Genomic DNA, 16,028 nt, shown 5'->3' with positions numbered 1-16,028 from the left:
ATCAAACCGGTGCTGCTGTACTTGGTTAGCAGATCATCAAAGATTGTGATTCCCTCTACACTACTAACAATTACAGGAACACTTGGAAAAGGCATCAGATCTCAATAGGGGAAAATTGTGCTGGATATCTATACAGATGTGGACTGAGTAATGTGTTAGCAACAAAAGTATGAGGCACTGTTTGATAGGAATTAAAATCATGAACCCCACCCTGAAAATCATAGTGAAAATTTTAATTGCAGCAACTCAAAATGGTACGTTTTAGTTGTTTGGCACACAGATACTTGTAATGATGCCTGACAATGTTGGAACAACATATGGTGTCCAGGGGAATCCCCTCCAGATCTATGTTTCTGTTCATCCAACAACATCAGGTTTTCTATTGGATTTAAGTCAGGTGAGTGTGGGGGTCAGTCAATAGTATCAATTTCTTCATCCTCTCATATAATTGCCACATGAAGCCTGGGATTGTTGTGCACCAGGAGGAACCCGATGATGTTAAAGGGTTCTGCTGACCCTTTCACTTCTCTCACATGTGGTCAGGGTGAGCCTGACCACATCTACGAGAGGTCATTTGTAGGGTTCTGGTCGTGCTCATCCTGTTCCTCCTTGCACAAAAGAGCAGATACTGGTCCTCCTCATAGATTAAGTGTTGCAGAGTGTAGCATTGTGGAAAAGAGTTGAGAGAATCCTCCACTAAACATTTTGGTTGGCATTACTTTTCATTTTTTTACTAATTGCATGCTTTGGTGTTTTTGTGTCTTGTGTGGGCCACACCCATGTGGGAGTGAAGATTCTACTCTAGTCCAACTGCCAGCTATTTGGAGTTGAGTACAGGGAGCAGTTGATTGGGAAGGATTTTAGGCCTTCTCTATAAATGGGAGAGGAAACAGAAAGGGGGCAGGTTGTTGTTTTTTAGTAGGACACTGTTGCAGCAGGGAAGCCAGCTGACCTTGGAGACTCCAGGATGAAAAGTGCACATTTTAAAGGAAAGGATTTTTAACTTGGCCTGGTTTTGCTTTTAAAATAATCTGATGATGCTGGAGGGAGGACTCGTTTGAATTAGGATTCATGTGGATCTGCTGGGATAAATACACTGGACTGGAGACTATCTGTGCCCAAGGAAAGGAAACTGGTCAAGATTTAGAGAAGTTTGAGCTCCAGAGTGGAAGCCCCAGGATCTGGTGTAAAGACCCACCCTCGAACAACGCCAGGGCTGATAAGGCTAACAATCCTGACCACGGCGGCTTTGGGCCTTGGATTCCAGGCCGGAGTTGTGTCCTCAGCCAGTAGTCTGACTTGGAGGGGAAAAAATAAACCTTGTGTATGCCATTGCAGTGTGAGTGTGGTGATTTCTTACTGGTCAGTATTAGAGCTTACTACGTTCTTGTACGGAGGCAATTTTGGGCCGTACGTAACACAAGGACATTCTACTTTTCTGTCCAGGTCTCCTAGACCAACAGCCTGTATCCTTCTCCCGAGACTGTGCCTGGAGAGACAGCAAGGTGTCACTAAGTATCACCTCATGATAACACTAGTGACAATGACCCAAGCCAAATACAGAAGTAGTGAAAAAACTGTCAGAAAATAAGAGGATGGGAAAAATGTGTCATTTTGCCCCTCTAGTGTGCCTGCTGTTAACTTCATTAACACCAAAGCACCTGAAACTGATTAATAACTCCCTCTGGATCTAAATCCAGTGTGTAAAGGTTTTAAACTCTGAATATGTTAAGTGTGTTATTGTAACACATTAATTATTCAGTGACCTGGGGGGCTGGGGACTTTAATATTAGGCTTTGTTTCTACAAATCTATGGGAAAATAACTGTTAAAAACCACCTTTTAACAGGAAGATACCTCTGGCAGAACTGGGATGGTCAGCCATCTGTCGCAACTGGCTGGGAATGAGGGGAGTAGGCAAACAAAAGAGAACCAGAGATTAATAATAATTAACGATTTAATGTGACATGGCTATGGAAGAAATATAGTGTCATCAGAATCCAACTATTTTTAGACATTGAATTTATAACACTGAATTTTTATCCTCCAAATTTCCCTGCAAAAAATATTCACCTGCAAAAATTCGCCTGCAAAAAATTCACCTGCAAAAATTCACCTGCAAAAATTCACCTGCAAAAAATTCAACTGCAAAAATTCACCTGCAAAAAATTCACCTGCAAAAAATTCACCTGCAAAAATTCAACTGCAAAAATTCACCTGCAAAAGTGATGACCTTAAATGACCCAAGCCAGAGCAATCAGCACTAGATCGAGTCGAGCGGCTCTCAGCCAATTAAATTACGCTGTTTGATCACATGACATGTTAGCCGGCAGTGTCTTCTGAAAAGAGAGCTGTTTAGAGGTGAGTGATTAAGTTTTTCTCCTAAATAGAGATCATTACAGAACGCCTAGTCCTACTTAAAATACCATTCATTTTTCTTTTATTTTATCATCTACTCGAACTGAGGAAAACGTTTGACTAACTCAAAGAAAATTTCCGCGCCTCCCCTGCCTGTCTGCAGAGGCAGTTTTGAATTCAGGAGCGGCATGATGGCAGCGGCAAACCCTGGCGGTTCTCCGGTAAGTATATTATGTTTTATCTTCAAGTTTGTCTTTTGAAACGTTAATTTTATTTAAATCCGTTGGTCACGTATAAGGTACACAGACGGGGTCTTTGCTCAACTCGTCTGATGCGTGTCTCACTAAGCGCTACATGCTAGCATCCTGCTAACCGAGCTAACCTTTACATGCTGTGCTCTACAAAATAGGATACTCGGTACAAAACCATACTCCGCAGATATTGATAGATAGACGAACACTGCAAATATAATGTGGGAAACGAGAACGGCATTGGGTTAAGGGGTAAAATACACTATGAATAAAGCCATAGAGTGAATGGCTGCCATGGTTGCAGAACGGCCTGATTTAATGACAAGAATGGGGAAGAGTGAGGAGAAGTGAACCAACCAAAGCCACAAAACACGGTCAGGCAAGGCGGGAATAAGGCAGTGATATGTCCGTCAGTATGAAGTTGGTGTGTGCTTTGGTGAACAAAAACTCGAGACCCGTAGCAGGAAGATGGGAGACTCGTGTTTCACTGGAATAGTGGTGAATTAAAACATCATTTGTTGGGGAAATTTAGGTGTAAATGCATCCATACAGGCGAGACAGAGGCAGACCAGGCAGTGAAGAAAACAATGCAAACATTAGAAATATTAAAACGGAAATATGGGATTAATATAACATACAATTAGGGAAAATTAAAGGAACACAATGTAAATTATACTGTAAAGTCATTAAAACAGCATAACCTGATTAAAAGAAACATGTAATTGGGTAGGATGGTGATGATGATGATGATGATGATGATGATAATAATAATAATATTAAAAAAACATGTACAAGATGGGCATGTATACTTGTACCCAGAATTTAACAACTATAAAGTTGTGGCATGCCAGTACCTTACCCCATCCATTATATCCACACTTTCAGAAAAGGATATGGTCAATATCTTTACAAATACTATCTAAACTTAAACAGATAGCATAAGTTAAACGGGATATTCCCTCTGCGCTCTCCTAGAGTGAATACATCAAATTAAACAAATAAGTAGTCAGTGGCATTTAAAAGTGGTTACCTACAATTCTGAAATGATAATACTAATTCTTATTGATGATGATATTGTATTTGAAATCCTGGTGTAACACTGAACCCGACATCATAAAATGATTACCCTTGTAATGTCAGGGAGCTACAACCAAGGAGGGAAAATATTACTATCTCACCCCTTGTATCCAATTACATAACAGCACTGCTTAGTAAAGGTGTTGAATTAGCTGGGTCGCTCAGTTTGGGGAAAATTGTGGGGAGCCTGCAAGGGCCTCAACTTCTCCATTCCCACAATGTGCAACAAATGTGCACAGCTGATCTTCAAGATTGGAACATCGGCCAATTACTTCCAACTTTAACGTGTTTTTGCAAAAGTATTCTTAAAATTGTCTCTTTACACAGATTATAATGATACAAGATGGCACTTGTGTAATTTCCTATAAATTCAATAAATCTAAATAATTGTTATCAACCCGGTAAATCCTGAAAAATGTTTTAACAGCTGTGTTAAATTAAACTTCATACTGACACATGCTGGAAAGTGCATTCATGAGACAATTCATGTTTTATGCCTTCTAGAGCAGTAGCAATCAAAGACTTTAAGGATTCTTTTACATTTTTTAAAAACACTCTGATTAAGGCATAAGTTGTTCTTTATCATCAGATCTAAGTTTGTTTAAAGCTTCGAATGTTTTGGGGTACTCTTCTTTGTTTTCAGGGTTCGTGGCAACCACGGATGGGAAAATGTGGAGGTTGCACGGCTGATGTTTACTGTTCGTGGCACAGGAAGAGGCAGTTTCATTTCAGGAATGAGTGTGCACAATCAAAGGTTTGTTCTCATAAAATACTGTCAACCTCAAATGTTTCTGACATAAGATGGAAGGTGTTGCAGCTTTATTTCCATTATTTAAAAATACATAAACATTTAAAGGGTATAGTTTTATGAAAAAAGTTTTATAGTAATATGTCTTTAGAGAACAGTGCCCTATCCAGCAGGATATATTGTCTGATATGTGTCAGGTGTTTTTTGTTTTGTTTTGTTTTTTGTTGTTGTTGTTGTTGTTTCTTTCAATTTCCATTATTTACCCCTCAAGGAAGAAAATATTGGACAGGTCCTACAAACCCCAAAGAGCCTTCAGGACTCTGCCCTATTTTTAGTTATTCACACACCTTTTCCAGTCTGTTACTTCCTTCCAAGAATGTTCATTCTGTGTTAATGGTCTGGTTGTCATCTCATGTATTGCCACTGATCATCACAACCCTTTTGACACCTTTTAAGTGATATGCCTGGGTCCTTCCTACATGCCCTGATAATGTATTATTACTGTTGTCATGCACACATTTCATGTAGGGTTAGAAACAAGCAGGGAATTTCTCATACACACCAAAAGAAAGGCCATACCTAATTTAAATATTTTTTATATATTATTTCAGAATAGAGCGACTGTGGGGAGACCTCTGGGTGGCCGTTACATGCATTTACTACGATGTTCTTCACAACCCTGAGGAAGAAGGCCTTCTTGACATTTCAAATGCTGCACACCTCTTTTGCTGCCATTACATCTTTCTTCCTCGACTAGAGGATAATTTTAATACATTTTGCAGTGGATGGGACAACCATCCACTGCGAACAGAAAACAACATGAGTCCCCCAACCAGCTGTGGGAGTTGGGTCACAGATATTACCCTGTTCCTGTTCCAGAAAACACACAGGTAAAGGTGCACATTTTTAGTACTCATTGATTCTCTTACAGAGAATGTGATGATTTTATGGATAATTAAAGTCAGCCATAAATCCACAAACACAACAAGCTGAAAGTCAGTGATGCTGCTCGGTTTGCAGTCCTGAATATCACGGCACAAGCAGGATTCACTGCACTGTTAATGTTAGCTATGTTATATTGCTGCCTCTGTTCGGTGGTGTCGAGCCAAACGGACTTTAACGTGTGTTTGAACGAGCTGACGGTTCACTCGTTAAGCTGAAAGAAAGATGCTTTAATCACAGGAGTCACACATGTGTCCACTGGACCATCTGGAACTCTTCTTGTTTAGCACTCGTAATAACACAAACACTAAATCCTCCTTCTCTTGTGCTGTTTTGTAGCAGTGTATACACCTGAGACTGTCACCTGTCTGTCTGTCCTGCACTCTCTCTCTCTGTTTCTTTCTCTCTGATTGTGGAATAAAAGTATGAACATGTATTTATAAGTTACACTTGTGTTTGAATCCTGCAGCTTATCACACATTTGATTTCCATGTGTGACGACTGCAAGTGTCCAGAGTGAGGACAGACTGAGGGACCCACTGCTGCACATCATCTGTGAGGCTTTGCACCCCTGATGATCCACCAGGACAAACTCAGCAGTGTGTGAGGAAGAGGAGGAGGAAGAGCCAGCAGCAGCTGACAGATGGAGAGAATAGACAGACTGTTCCCTGTTTGTGAAGGACTGCTAGAAAAGTTTAAAATAACTAATTGTCTGTCCTGAATCAGTCTTATTAGGTAATGTTCAAATAATGTTATCATTCCAGTGTTTTCAGTGTGGGAGAAAGTACTCAGGGCCTTCAAGTTACACACTATGAAAGGCAGCAACAAGTTTAATATTCAGAAACCTAAAGTATGTATCAGCAGCAGAATGGAGCTAAAAATAAATGTTTGTTTCAGTTCTATGAAGCTTTGAGTATTTTGGATTAGTAGTACTGCTGTGTTTGTTGCATCATATTGCTGTAATTGTTTATATGCTTTATATACTCAGAGGTAAGTTGATCTATAGTGTTACATCATATTCTATAAGGATGTTATGTGTTTGTATACTTTCTGCCCAGTTTGACCCATTTAGCAGAAGTCAGTCTGTTTAAGGCTCTGATATGTATTCTGTATGACTTAAAGCAGTTATGACATGGTCTGAATTTCTCACCCAATAAAGGAATATTTCATATATCAGTCTACTCTTCATTCTATCAGCAACAGTCATCACAGCTCGTACATTTTCTTTTTACACATATATGTGAGCATTGAGCCAAATTTAGTAATGCCAACATATTAAACGAACAACATTTGTCTCTTATATATAATACATATACACTGTCAAACATATTTGTCTTTGAGTGAAGATTTAAGGTGATAGGACTTATAAATAACTGGAACTTGAATCTTTACTGAAGCTCAGTGTTAGACACAGAGTTCACTCACATGAATTTCACTCACATGTGCTGTACCAGTGTACCTGCACATGTGATGTGACAATAGAAGTGATTTGATTTGAGAGTTCAAACTCACTGCTGTAATAACTTATGATTAATATAATAACTATAATATTGGCCATATCATATTTACACTGACTTTAGTCTCATGAACAACATTGGCTAATTGTTATTTACTAGCTAATCCTAAATGACTGTTCAGTACAGATATGAAGGCCAACAATCATGTTTTACAGTCCTGTGGTCTCAGCCTCAGATACTTATTAAATCACACAAAGCTCGTGTAGAAACAAACACACGAACAAAATATGTTCTCCTTCATTTCTGTCAAACAAAGCTGTATGAAACGTTTCCAGCGGTTGGTGTTATGGTTGCTAGGCAACCTGGGCAGCGCGACGGAGGCTAGACCGTCCCATTTCACGAGCCTCGCACTTCCGGCCTTAGCGGTCTTTGAGTACGCGGCCCTTGAGGATCGTTGAGGCTGCGTACTTTAAGGCTGCAGACCCTGAATTGGGATACAGCCCCTGAATTGGGATACAGCCTTAATCCCTCACCTCTAAACAGCTATCTTCTAGGAGACACACTGCTGGCTAACGATGTCATGTGATCAAACAGCGTAATTTAATTGGCTGAGAGCCGCTCGACTCGATCTAGTGCTGATTGCTCTGGCTTGGGTCATTTAAGGTCATCACTTTTGCAGGTGAATTTTTGCAGTTGAATTTTTGCAGGTGAATTTTTTGCAGGTGAATTTTTGCAGGTGAATTTTTTGCAGGTGAATTTTTGCAGTTGAATTTTTTGCAGGTGAATTTTTGCAGGTGAATTTTTGCAGGTGAATTTTTTGCAGGCGAATTTTTGCAGGTGAATATTTTTTGCAGGGAAATTTGGAGGATAAAAATTCAGTGTTATAAATTCAATGTCTAAAAATAGTTGGATTCTGATGACACTATATTTCTTCCATACTTGTCTTATATAGTGGAGCAAACTCTTTTTCCAGGCAAAATCAAGGTCTTCTAAATTAGTGAGATGCAATTTTCTCTCCAGTTTTCAGGTTGTCTGTTTCAAGGCGTGCATTTGTGGATTTAACCAGGGAGTCAAGCACTTCTGATTCAAGACTATTTTCAGAGGAGACACAGTATCCAGAGTCATAAACAGTGAGGAGAGAAAACTTTTAACAAGTTAATCGGGATTAGAGTTTAGGTAACTGCTCTGAACTGTGGCTAAATGACATTGAAGATGATAACAGTGGAGGAATTACATCCTTAAACTTCGTTACAACAATTTCAGAAATCATTTACTGTAATAAAACGCATTCATTTAACAGAGTGGGAGAGTTTATATTTTTTTGTTGAACGCAATGGCAAGGCATTCTGCCTTATATGTCAGACGTCATTAGCGCATTTCAAAGCTTCAAATCTTCAGTGCCACTTCAGCTCACTCCATGCTAACATCGACCAGGAATTTCCAAAAGGGACTGAACTTCGCAAGCACGAGTTGGCCACTTTGAAAAGTCAGGCAGAAAAGCAGATACAGTTTTTCCAAAAATTTACGAAGCGGTCAGAGACCATAACACTCGCATCCTATCAGCTGGCTTGGAACACTGCACGGGCTCAAAAGCCGTACAATGAAGAAGAGTTTGTTAAAAAATGCCTCAGTGACGTTGTTGAAATCTTGTCTCCTGAAAACGACAAACTAAAACGCATGGTATCAGACATCCAACTGTCCCGCCACACTGTTGTGATATACAAGACAAGCCTCAGTTGGCAATATTTGCACAGTCTGTGTCAAACGATTGTGTGATCAAAGAAGAACTCCTGGATATTGTGCCATTAAAAGACAGAACCCGTGGCATAGATGTGAAAGAAACCATGATGGCTGCATTTGAAAAAGCAAATCTGCCCATAACGAAATTAACTGCAATAGCCACGGATGGAGCACCAGCCATGATGGGATCTGTGAACGGGCTTGTGGGGCTGTGCAAAGCTGACCAAACTTTTCCTGAGTTTTCGAATTTCCACTGCATCATCCACATGGAGCAACTCGTGTCTAAATCATTGAATTTAGATAACGTCATGAAGCCTGTGATGGAAATCGTCCACTACATCCGCACACATGCGCTTAACCACAGGCAATTCAAGTATCTCATCGCTGAGCTGGACCAAGGGCTTCCAGGTGACCTGCCGCTGCACTGCACTGTGAGGTGGCTGTCAAAAGGCCAGGTACTCTCTCACTTCTTTGAGCTTTTGGATGCCGTGAAACTGTTTATTGAAGAGAAGGACAAGAACTATCCCGAGCTCTCGGACCTCAAGTGGATTATGGATCTGGCCTTTTTGGTCGACATGCTGTGTCACTTGGACAGACTCAACCTGACCCTGCAGGGTAAGTTAAAAATGCTGCCTGACCTGGTGCAAAGTGTGTTTGCGTTTGTCAACAAACTGAAGCTGTTCAAGACGCATATTCAAAAGGGAGATTTAATGCATTTTCCCACTCTGCTAAAAGCCAGCGGGCAAGTCGCCAGCGCCGCCCTGAGTAAGCAAAGAGCCAGATATGCAACGCTGACTGAAAACTTTCACGAAAGCTTTGTGACCCGGTTCCATGATCTACAATTGAAAAGGCCACAGATTACGTTCCTGGTCGACCCATTTAATGCAGAGACGGGCTGTTTGAAAGTCCCGCTAGTCACAGATGAAGCTGCGGCTGTGTTGGAGATGATCGATCTTTGTGAGGAGGACCAATTGAAACCTGCTTTAAGGGAAGGGACCATTGAGTTCTGGAAAAGTGTGCCAATGGAAAAATACCCCAATGTCAAACGGGCTGCGCTTAAGATACTGTCAATGTTTGGGTCAACATACGTCTGTGTCTGTGTTTTCTACCCTAAAACATGTAAAATCAAAGCATCGATCTGTTCTGACTGACACTCATGTGAAAGAATTGCTTCGAGTGGCAACAACGGAATACAAGCCAGATTGAAGAGGATTGTTCAAGGCAAGGAATGCCAGAAGTCCCACTAAACAACATGCATTGTAAAGGAAAAATGCTATTGTAGATTATTATATTTTTAATTGTGGACTTGGTTGAACTGAGAGTTTGTGTGTGTGAGACAGTGCACACAATGTTCATTGTTGAAAATGACTGGCCTGTGGTTTTAGTACTGTAGGAGTCCATTTCTGTCATTATCATGTTGGTGTGTGAAATTTACAATAAATCTGGCTGAGCAGAGATGTGTGTATTTTTTTGTGCATGTGTGTGAGAGAGAGGGAGGAACAGATGGGTGATGTTCATGTGTGCCCATGTGTATGATGTGGCTCTTTGCGGTAACACAGTAAAAAAAAGTGGCTCTTGGTCTCTGACTGGTTGGCCACCCCTGGTGTAGAGTAATGAGGATTACTCAGATTGACCCACCATGGGTGGGCTTTCAGCGGATATTTGTTAATAGTCTGAATGGCCCAGGGGAGGAAGCTGTTTGTGAGTCTGGAGTTGGGAGACCTGACTGACCTGAGGCGCCGACCAGAGGGCAGTGGGTCAAACAGGTTTTGGGCGGGGAGCGAAGGGTCACCTGTGATGGTGGTGATGGTTATCTGGCAATGGGCTCCATGGGTGGCAAATGACAGCCAATGATTTTTACCTTCTGCACAGCCTTCCCTTTTTTAGTAGTGGCCCCTGCGTACCAAATATCCAGGCAGTAGGAGAGCATGCTTTCCACCGAGGTGCGGTAGAAGACCAGGAGAACTTCCAGTCCAAGTTATTTTAGTGGTAGTGCAGCCGCTGCTGGGCCTTATTTACCAGGGCGTTGGTGCTGTAGGTCCAGGTGAGATCAGTGGAGTTTATTGTAAATTTAAATGTTGTTAAAAATCATCAGAGAAAAAAAGAGTCTGTGTGTCAGAGGGGGTCAGAGTTTGATTGACTCTTCTTAGCTGCCTCACAGCATTACACTTTCAGACAGCACAACGGTATCTTTATCATAAGCAACAACCACCCTGGTTCAAAGTGGCATCAACCCTGCTTCACAGAGTAAAGGACCTTGCATGTGACAAGCACCTGTTTCTCATAAACCTAACTGGAATAGACTTTATGCAGACCTCCTGTTTTTACCAGTCTGTTTTGCATGCTTGGAACTGGACTGTTTTTATTGTAAAGATGGTAATGTTGAGGAGGCTCTACTTTACAATCCCTTGATACCAAGTATGATGCTCAGCACTGTTAGTGTTCAAAGGTTCCTCATAAATGCTGGCCTAACAAAGCTGGCGGGGCTGAGGACAGCAGGCCAGTGGAAAACAGCTGCCAAGCTGGCTTAGGAGACTGGAGTGAGATCTCTGCGCCTTCAGGAGAAGCTGGTGGAAGAGGTCATGGGTGGTCTTCCCGGACTCTGAAGGGCTGCACTGGGCACTCACTCTGCAGGTAATCAACCAATTTCATCTGACAGCTGGAGGTCCCTGTACAAGCTTCCCATAGAGAAGCGCAGTGTGGCTCTCCAGTGGAGAGTGGTGCATGGGGTCATGGCTATGAATAAACACGTGGCACATAAAGATCCAAGAACGGGGAGCCACTGTCTTTTCTGTCAGACCAAGGAAACACTGCAGCACCTGTGGCTTGGCTGTCCCAGGCCTGCTGGCCTCTTTTCTTTGCTGCGACAGTGGCTTCCTGGGCTTGGGATTGTTTTAGAGGAGGGTCTCTTTATCCTGGGTCCGAAGTACTCTGTGGTGCAGCGTTGAAAGGCTTGCTTAATTAATTTTTTAATAGGTCAGGCTAAGATGAGTACATGGCTCTCAAGGAGGAACAAAATGAAGGGGGCAGGATCGGTTAATTCTGAAATTATGTTCAAGGGGATAGTAGGTGCACGTTTGAAAGTAAAATTTCAAATGGTGTCTAACACTGAAGAGTTTGTCTCTGTTTGGGGAATCAGTGGAGTTTTGTGTAAAGTAACTGGAGACGGTTTAGTTTTACATTTCTGAGAAAATCAAATGGACACCATTTGTTTTGTCTTCATGTGTGTGTTTATTGTATTTAGGTTGGGCTGATAGTGGGATGGGAGGTTTTGTAAAGATGTTAATTTGACATTCATCTTCAGTTATGGTTGTAGTATAAGCATCGATATAATAAAAGGTGTGTCAAAGGTCTTCTCTCCTCTCAACACTTATGTATTAAATTATAGAAAAACAGCTCATGGAACAGACCCCAATGAAACTGATGATACAGACTGTGACAGAGTTACACCGTCCCGGGCTGCAGACAGCTGATCTGGGCGCATACACGCACCACCACCATTAGTTTCTACAGTTGTCGTGCTGGGTTACCGTGGCTGCGTGTCTTTTAGTCGACCGGGCAGATAAACAAAAAGGGGTGAGAGGTATATTTTGAGCGGCACAGAGGGTGGCCAAAATATTTTTTTTGCTTACCTTTAATAAAGCCGGTCGCGTAGACTCTCTGTGATCACTGATTATGCGAGTGGTTATGCAGGCTGACGGTATGGTGTTCCGGGGTTCAAATAGTGGGTTCGCGCACGCTTGAAAGGTCACGTGAACTGCATTATTTTTGTTTGTGTTTTTTTTGTTATTGTGAAACACTGTAGGCTGTCTGGAAGTGGCCATAAATGTCTGTATATACATATATATGTATTGTAGGAATACAGCTGGAAATAAGTTGAGGAAAAAAAGAGTGTTTTGGGAAAAGAAATGATAAAGGGATGACTATTTAAAGGGAGGCTGTCAGGCCCTACCTGGGTTTTCTGTGAGATGTTACAGTGAGTGTAACATGCAGACTGGCTCAGCCGTTTGTGTTTTGTACAGAGATGTTTGTTTTGTTTTGAATTAAGTTTGTTGTTTATTTTCTTTGTAAATAATCTTTTGTGCACCTGGGAGGCCGGCAGAATAAACTATCCACACTGAACGCTTCCTGACTACGCCTGCATTTGTTCGGGAGAAGCTTAGGAGAGGACCCCATGACACAGACACAATTAGAAGATCAATGTAGACCTCCTGTCACGGTTCTGGGTCATTTTGACCCAGCATTTTCTGTTTCTTATATTTTGGTGTTTTTCTACAGTAGATTATGATTTATGTTCTGATTCTTGAGATGTGCTGTTTTGCTTATTTTTATTCTAGGTTTCAGTTTGGTTCTGGTCATGAGTTTAGTTTGATGTTGATTCTTCTTTAAGTCTCTGTCGTCTCTGGGTTCCATGTGTTATTTTCTTTCAGTCTGCCTCTCAGTGTCAAGTCTGCGTCTTTGTGATTTGTTCTGTGTTCCTGTTTTATTTTGATAGTCCCAGTCTGATGTCAGAGTGTTCAGTTTTACTTCTCTCCTGTCTCGCTAGTCTGTTTCTCCCAGCTGTGTCTCCCCCCTGTTTCCCAGTCCCTGATTACTCCCCAGTGTATATAAACCCTGTGTTTTCCTTTGCTCTCTGTCGCGTCGTTAACGTCTGCTCACCCTCTGATTTCGCTGTGTTCCATGACCTGTTTTGCCTGCTTGTTAGTTTATTTTCCCTCAGTATAGTTAGTCTTCTGTTCAGTCTGCAACCTGCAATAAAGCTCTTTATTTTGAGTTCAACTTTGCCTCAGTGAGTCCTGCATTTTGGGTCCTTCCTCCCTGCCTGCCTGCACACAGCCATGACACCTCCAACAGAGCAGTTTCAGTGGAGTGCTCCTTTTGAAAACCAGATTGAAAAGGGTCAGATTTGTAATGATCTGAATGCCCTAAAAATATGAATTGCCTTGATGTGACTGTTGTGATTTGGTTCTTGCCTCCGTGAGCTGACAATAACAGACAGCGTTGAAAGACCAAAGATCCAAACAGGACACACAGAGGTAAGATCTCTTATAAGGATAATGAGGGTTTCATCTTAAGCATTACTATAACTCAGTGTAATTGGAAAGACATTTTTGGACAACCACATCATTGGTGCAAGTATAGGTCTCACAGCTTTATATGCGGTGGCACAGCTTTGGGTCCATCTTGTAAGTTTACGGCCATGCCAACTTTATTTATGAAACGCTACGTCCAACCACTGACCAAAATGCTGGACTGACTTCATGGACAAATGCTAATTTACTTTGTACAACTGGCAATTAGCATTGATTATTCAGAGCACACCAAAGCTCTCTAAATATGATGTAAGATTAGAAGGCAAACTAAACTTCACCTAAACTTACTCATCAAAATGGGAACAAGACCTGCTTAATAAAACGGAGCATACATCTGCACTATGTCATTTAGTTACAGACAAATCAACATAAGAGATTTTAAATATTACTGCATGCAAACCTTTAAGGTACTCTCACTGTTACATATAGGCAGAAACTCCACATACTTTTGTACCATCCTGACACTCATGCTCCCTTTGTCATATATCATACGGGTTGCACCTGCATTAGCCTTTCTCCTTTGCAAGCCATATTAGCTCTGTGTCTAAACCTGCAGAGTCAACAGCACCAGTTGTTAGAGGATGTCCTACGCCTTCTCTGTGCATCTTCTGCACACGGTGGCTGTAAATACCCTCTCCTCAATCAGGTGGAAGTTGTTAATTATTTTTAACCTGTCTTCAGGTTAAATAATACTAGGAACCTCATTTACATGTGCAGTTCTTTCTGAGGAAATCCTTTTGATTTCTTGCCGTTAAAGCCTCTGAGCCTGTGCTTTTTTCTTATGAATAGACCTATGGCTGATGCAATGCACTTAAACTTAAAAGTTCTGACAGATGTGGAGGATGTTAATTAGGCAAGTTTTAGTGAATAGTTGCATGCTCTGATCAAAGACATTATGTTTCTCTTAAGACTGTGGAAAAGAATGGGTGGTGGTGAAAACTGAATTTCACTCCATGCTGTCCACATGTTGTATCATCCAATAATATAATATAATATAATATACAGTTTTTATTGTAAAACAAACAGCAAATGTTTGAAAATACAAAATAAAAAGTTTTACAAAATAAAAAATGCTGTTTTCTTGCAATCTCTGCACAGAATATTCCAAAAATGATAAACACATGAATTGTGGCTCTTTAATTCAAAACAAATGATCTTCTCAAATATATATTGATTTGTGTGCAATTACATTGTCCAGCAAATTGATGCATTCTCATGAACTTAGAATGAAATGGTAGGATTGCAGATGGTAAATGGTAGAACGAGCAGCTTGGAGAAGAATCAAAGTATTTGCTTTGAGAGAGGAGTCGTCTATTTGTTTCCATAGCACAATACAGTTAGGCAAGAAGCACGGCAACTGGCTCATCCTTTTCTGTGGGCTCCCTCTAGCTTGTAGATAGTTTGAAGATAATAGTTTGTTTTAAAAATACTCAGTGTTAATTCTTCCCATAATCCCATAATCTATATTTGGCAAGTTTAGAGTGAGACAAAACAAAACGAACCAATAAAATTCCAATAACTGAACTGGGGGAAAAGGAACGTGTTGGTGTTAAGCCACAGAACTCTCAACCCCGGGAAAATTGTGAGTTTTGCACTTACTATATATCCTGGTGCACAGATACAAGCTCCAGTGATGCCATCACAGTAGGCTCCATTAGCACAAACGCACAGCTCTCTGCAGCCCTCACCGTAGTAACCTGGAGGGCAGGTCTCGTCACAGTAAAGCCCAGTCCATCCCGCAGCACAGGTGCACTCTCCTGACAGAGGGTGACAGCTGAAAGAGCAGCAAGATTAAAAGTTTTTTTTTCTTTTTGCAGTGTGTATATTGTTTTGTAGTTCTCCCATTTTGACCACCCTCGACACAAAGTTACTTTTATAGTAGGTTTAGTAGGAAAAGCAGAAATATGTGAAACAAAATATCAACTCCACTTTAACTAGCTACAGTATTTCAAACATTCTATTCTACTGAAGTGTTGTACAGTAAGAAAGCCTGAGCAATTATCCAGTACCTGAGTGTGTTTGTATGTATGCAGGGGCAGTATTTGTCACAGATGAGTCCATACAGGCCAGTGGGACAGAAACGATCCTGACAGCTCGGCCCCTTGAAGCCTTCGTTACATAGGCAGGCACCGTTGATGTGGTAGCATTTGGCTCCGTTCTGGCAGTCACACTTGTGAGCACACTGTGGCCCATAAGTGCCAACTGGGCATTCATCCTGGCATCTGGGTTGGTTTAAAAAACACGGAGGAGTATTTTCCAACATTCCAAGCCTCTCTTCTAAAAGTGCCTGGGATTTTTCTTTTTACAAGTTAGAGTGAGAGAAACAGTTATTACTGGGGCATTTGGGACTTCTATTACTTCTA

General features: G+C 41.2%; 1 protein-coding gene and 1 long non-coding RNA gene across 4 annotated transcripts in view; one reads left to right on the top strand and one right to left on the bottom strand.

Annotated features, from left to right (window-relative positions):
- Positions 1-16,028, bottom strand: part of LOC134625010 (multiple epidermal growth factor-like domains protein 11) — a 238,769-nt gene that overhangs the window by 60,068 nt on the left and 162,673 nt on the right. For all 3 annotated transcript variants that reach the window (XR_010093679.1, XM_063470306.1, XM_063470315.1), the window contains exons 10-11: positions 15,675-15,887; positions 15,265-15,439 (exon numbers count right to left, since the gene is read on the bottom strand). Coding sequence is in view for 2 of the 3 variants with exons in the window: in XM_063470306.1 (XP_063326376.1) it covers positions 15,265-15,439; positions 15,675-15,887 (388 nt within the window). In the remaining variant the exon portion in view is untranslated. The remainder of the gene's footprint in view (positions 1-15,264; positions 15,440-15,674; positions 15,888-16,028) is intronic.
- LOC134625022 (uncharacterized) lies at positions 2,239-5,966 on the top strand. The gene is made up of 4 exons (XR_010093680.2): positions 2,239-2,578; positions 4,329-4,439; positions 5,045-5,323; positions 5,845-5,966. It is a non-coding gene; the product is annotated as an uncharacterized LOC134625022 (long non-coding RNA).

Source organism: Pelmatolapia mariae, linkage group LG1 (genome assembly GCF_036321145.2).
Source record: "Pelmatolapia mariae isolate MD_Pm_ZW linkage group LG1, Pm_UMD_F_2, whole genome shotgun sequence".
NCBI classification, from domain to species: domain Eukaryota; kingdom Metazoa; phylum Chordata; class Actinopteri; order Cichliformes; family Cichlidae; genus Pelmatolapia; species Pelmatolapia mariae.
Note: the sequence above shows the minus strand (reverse complement) of the source record. Positions and strands in the feature narration are given on the sequence as shown.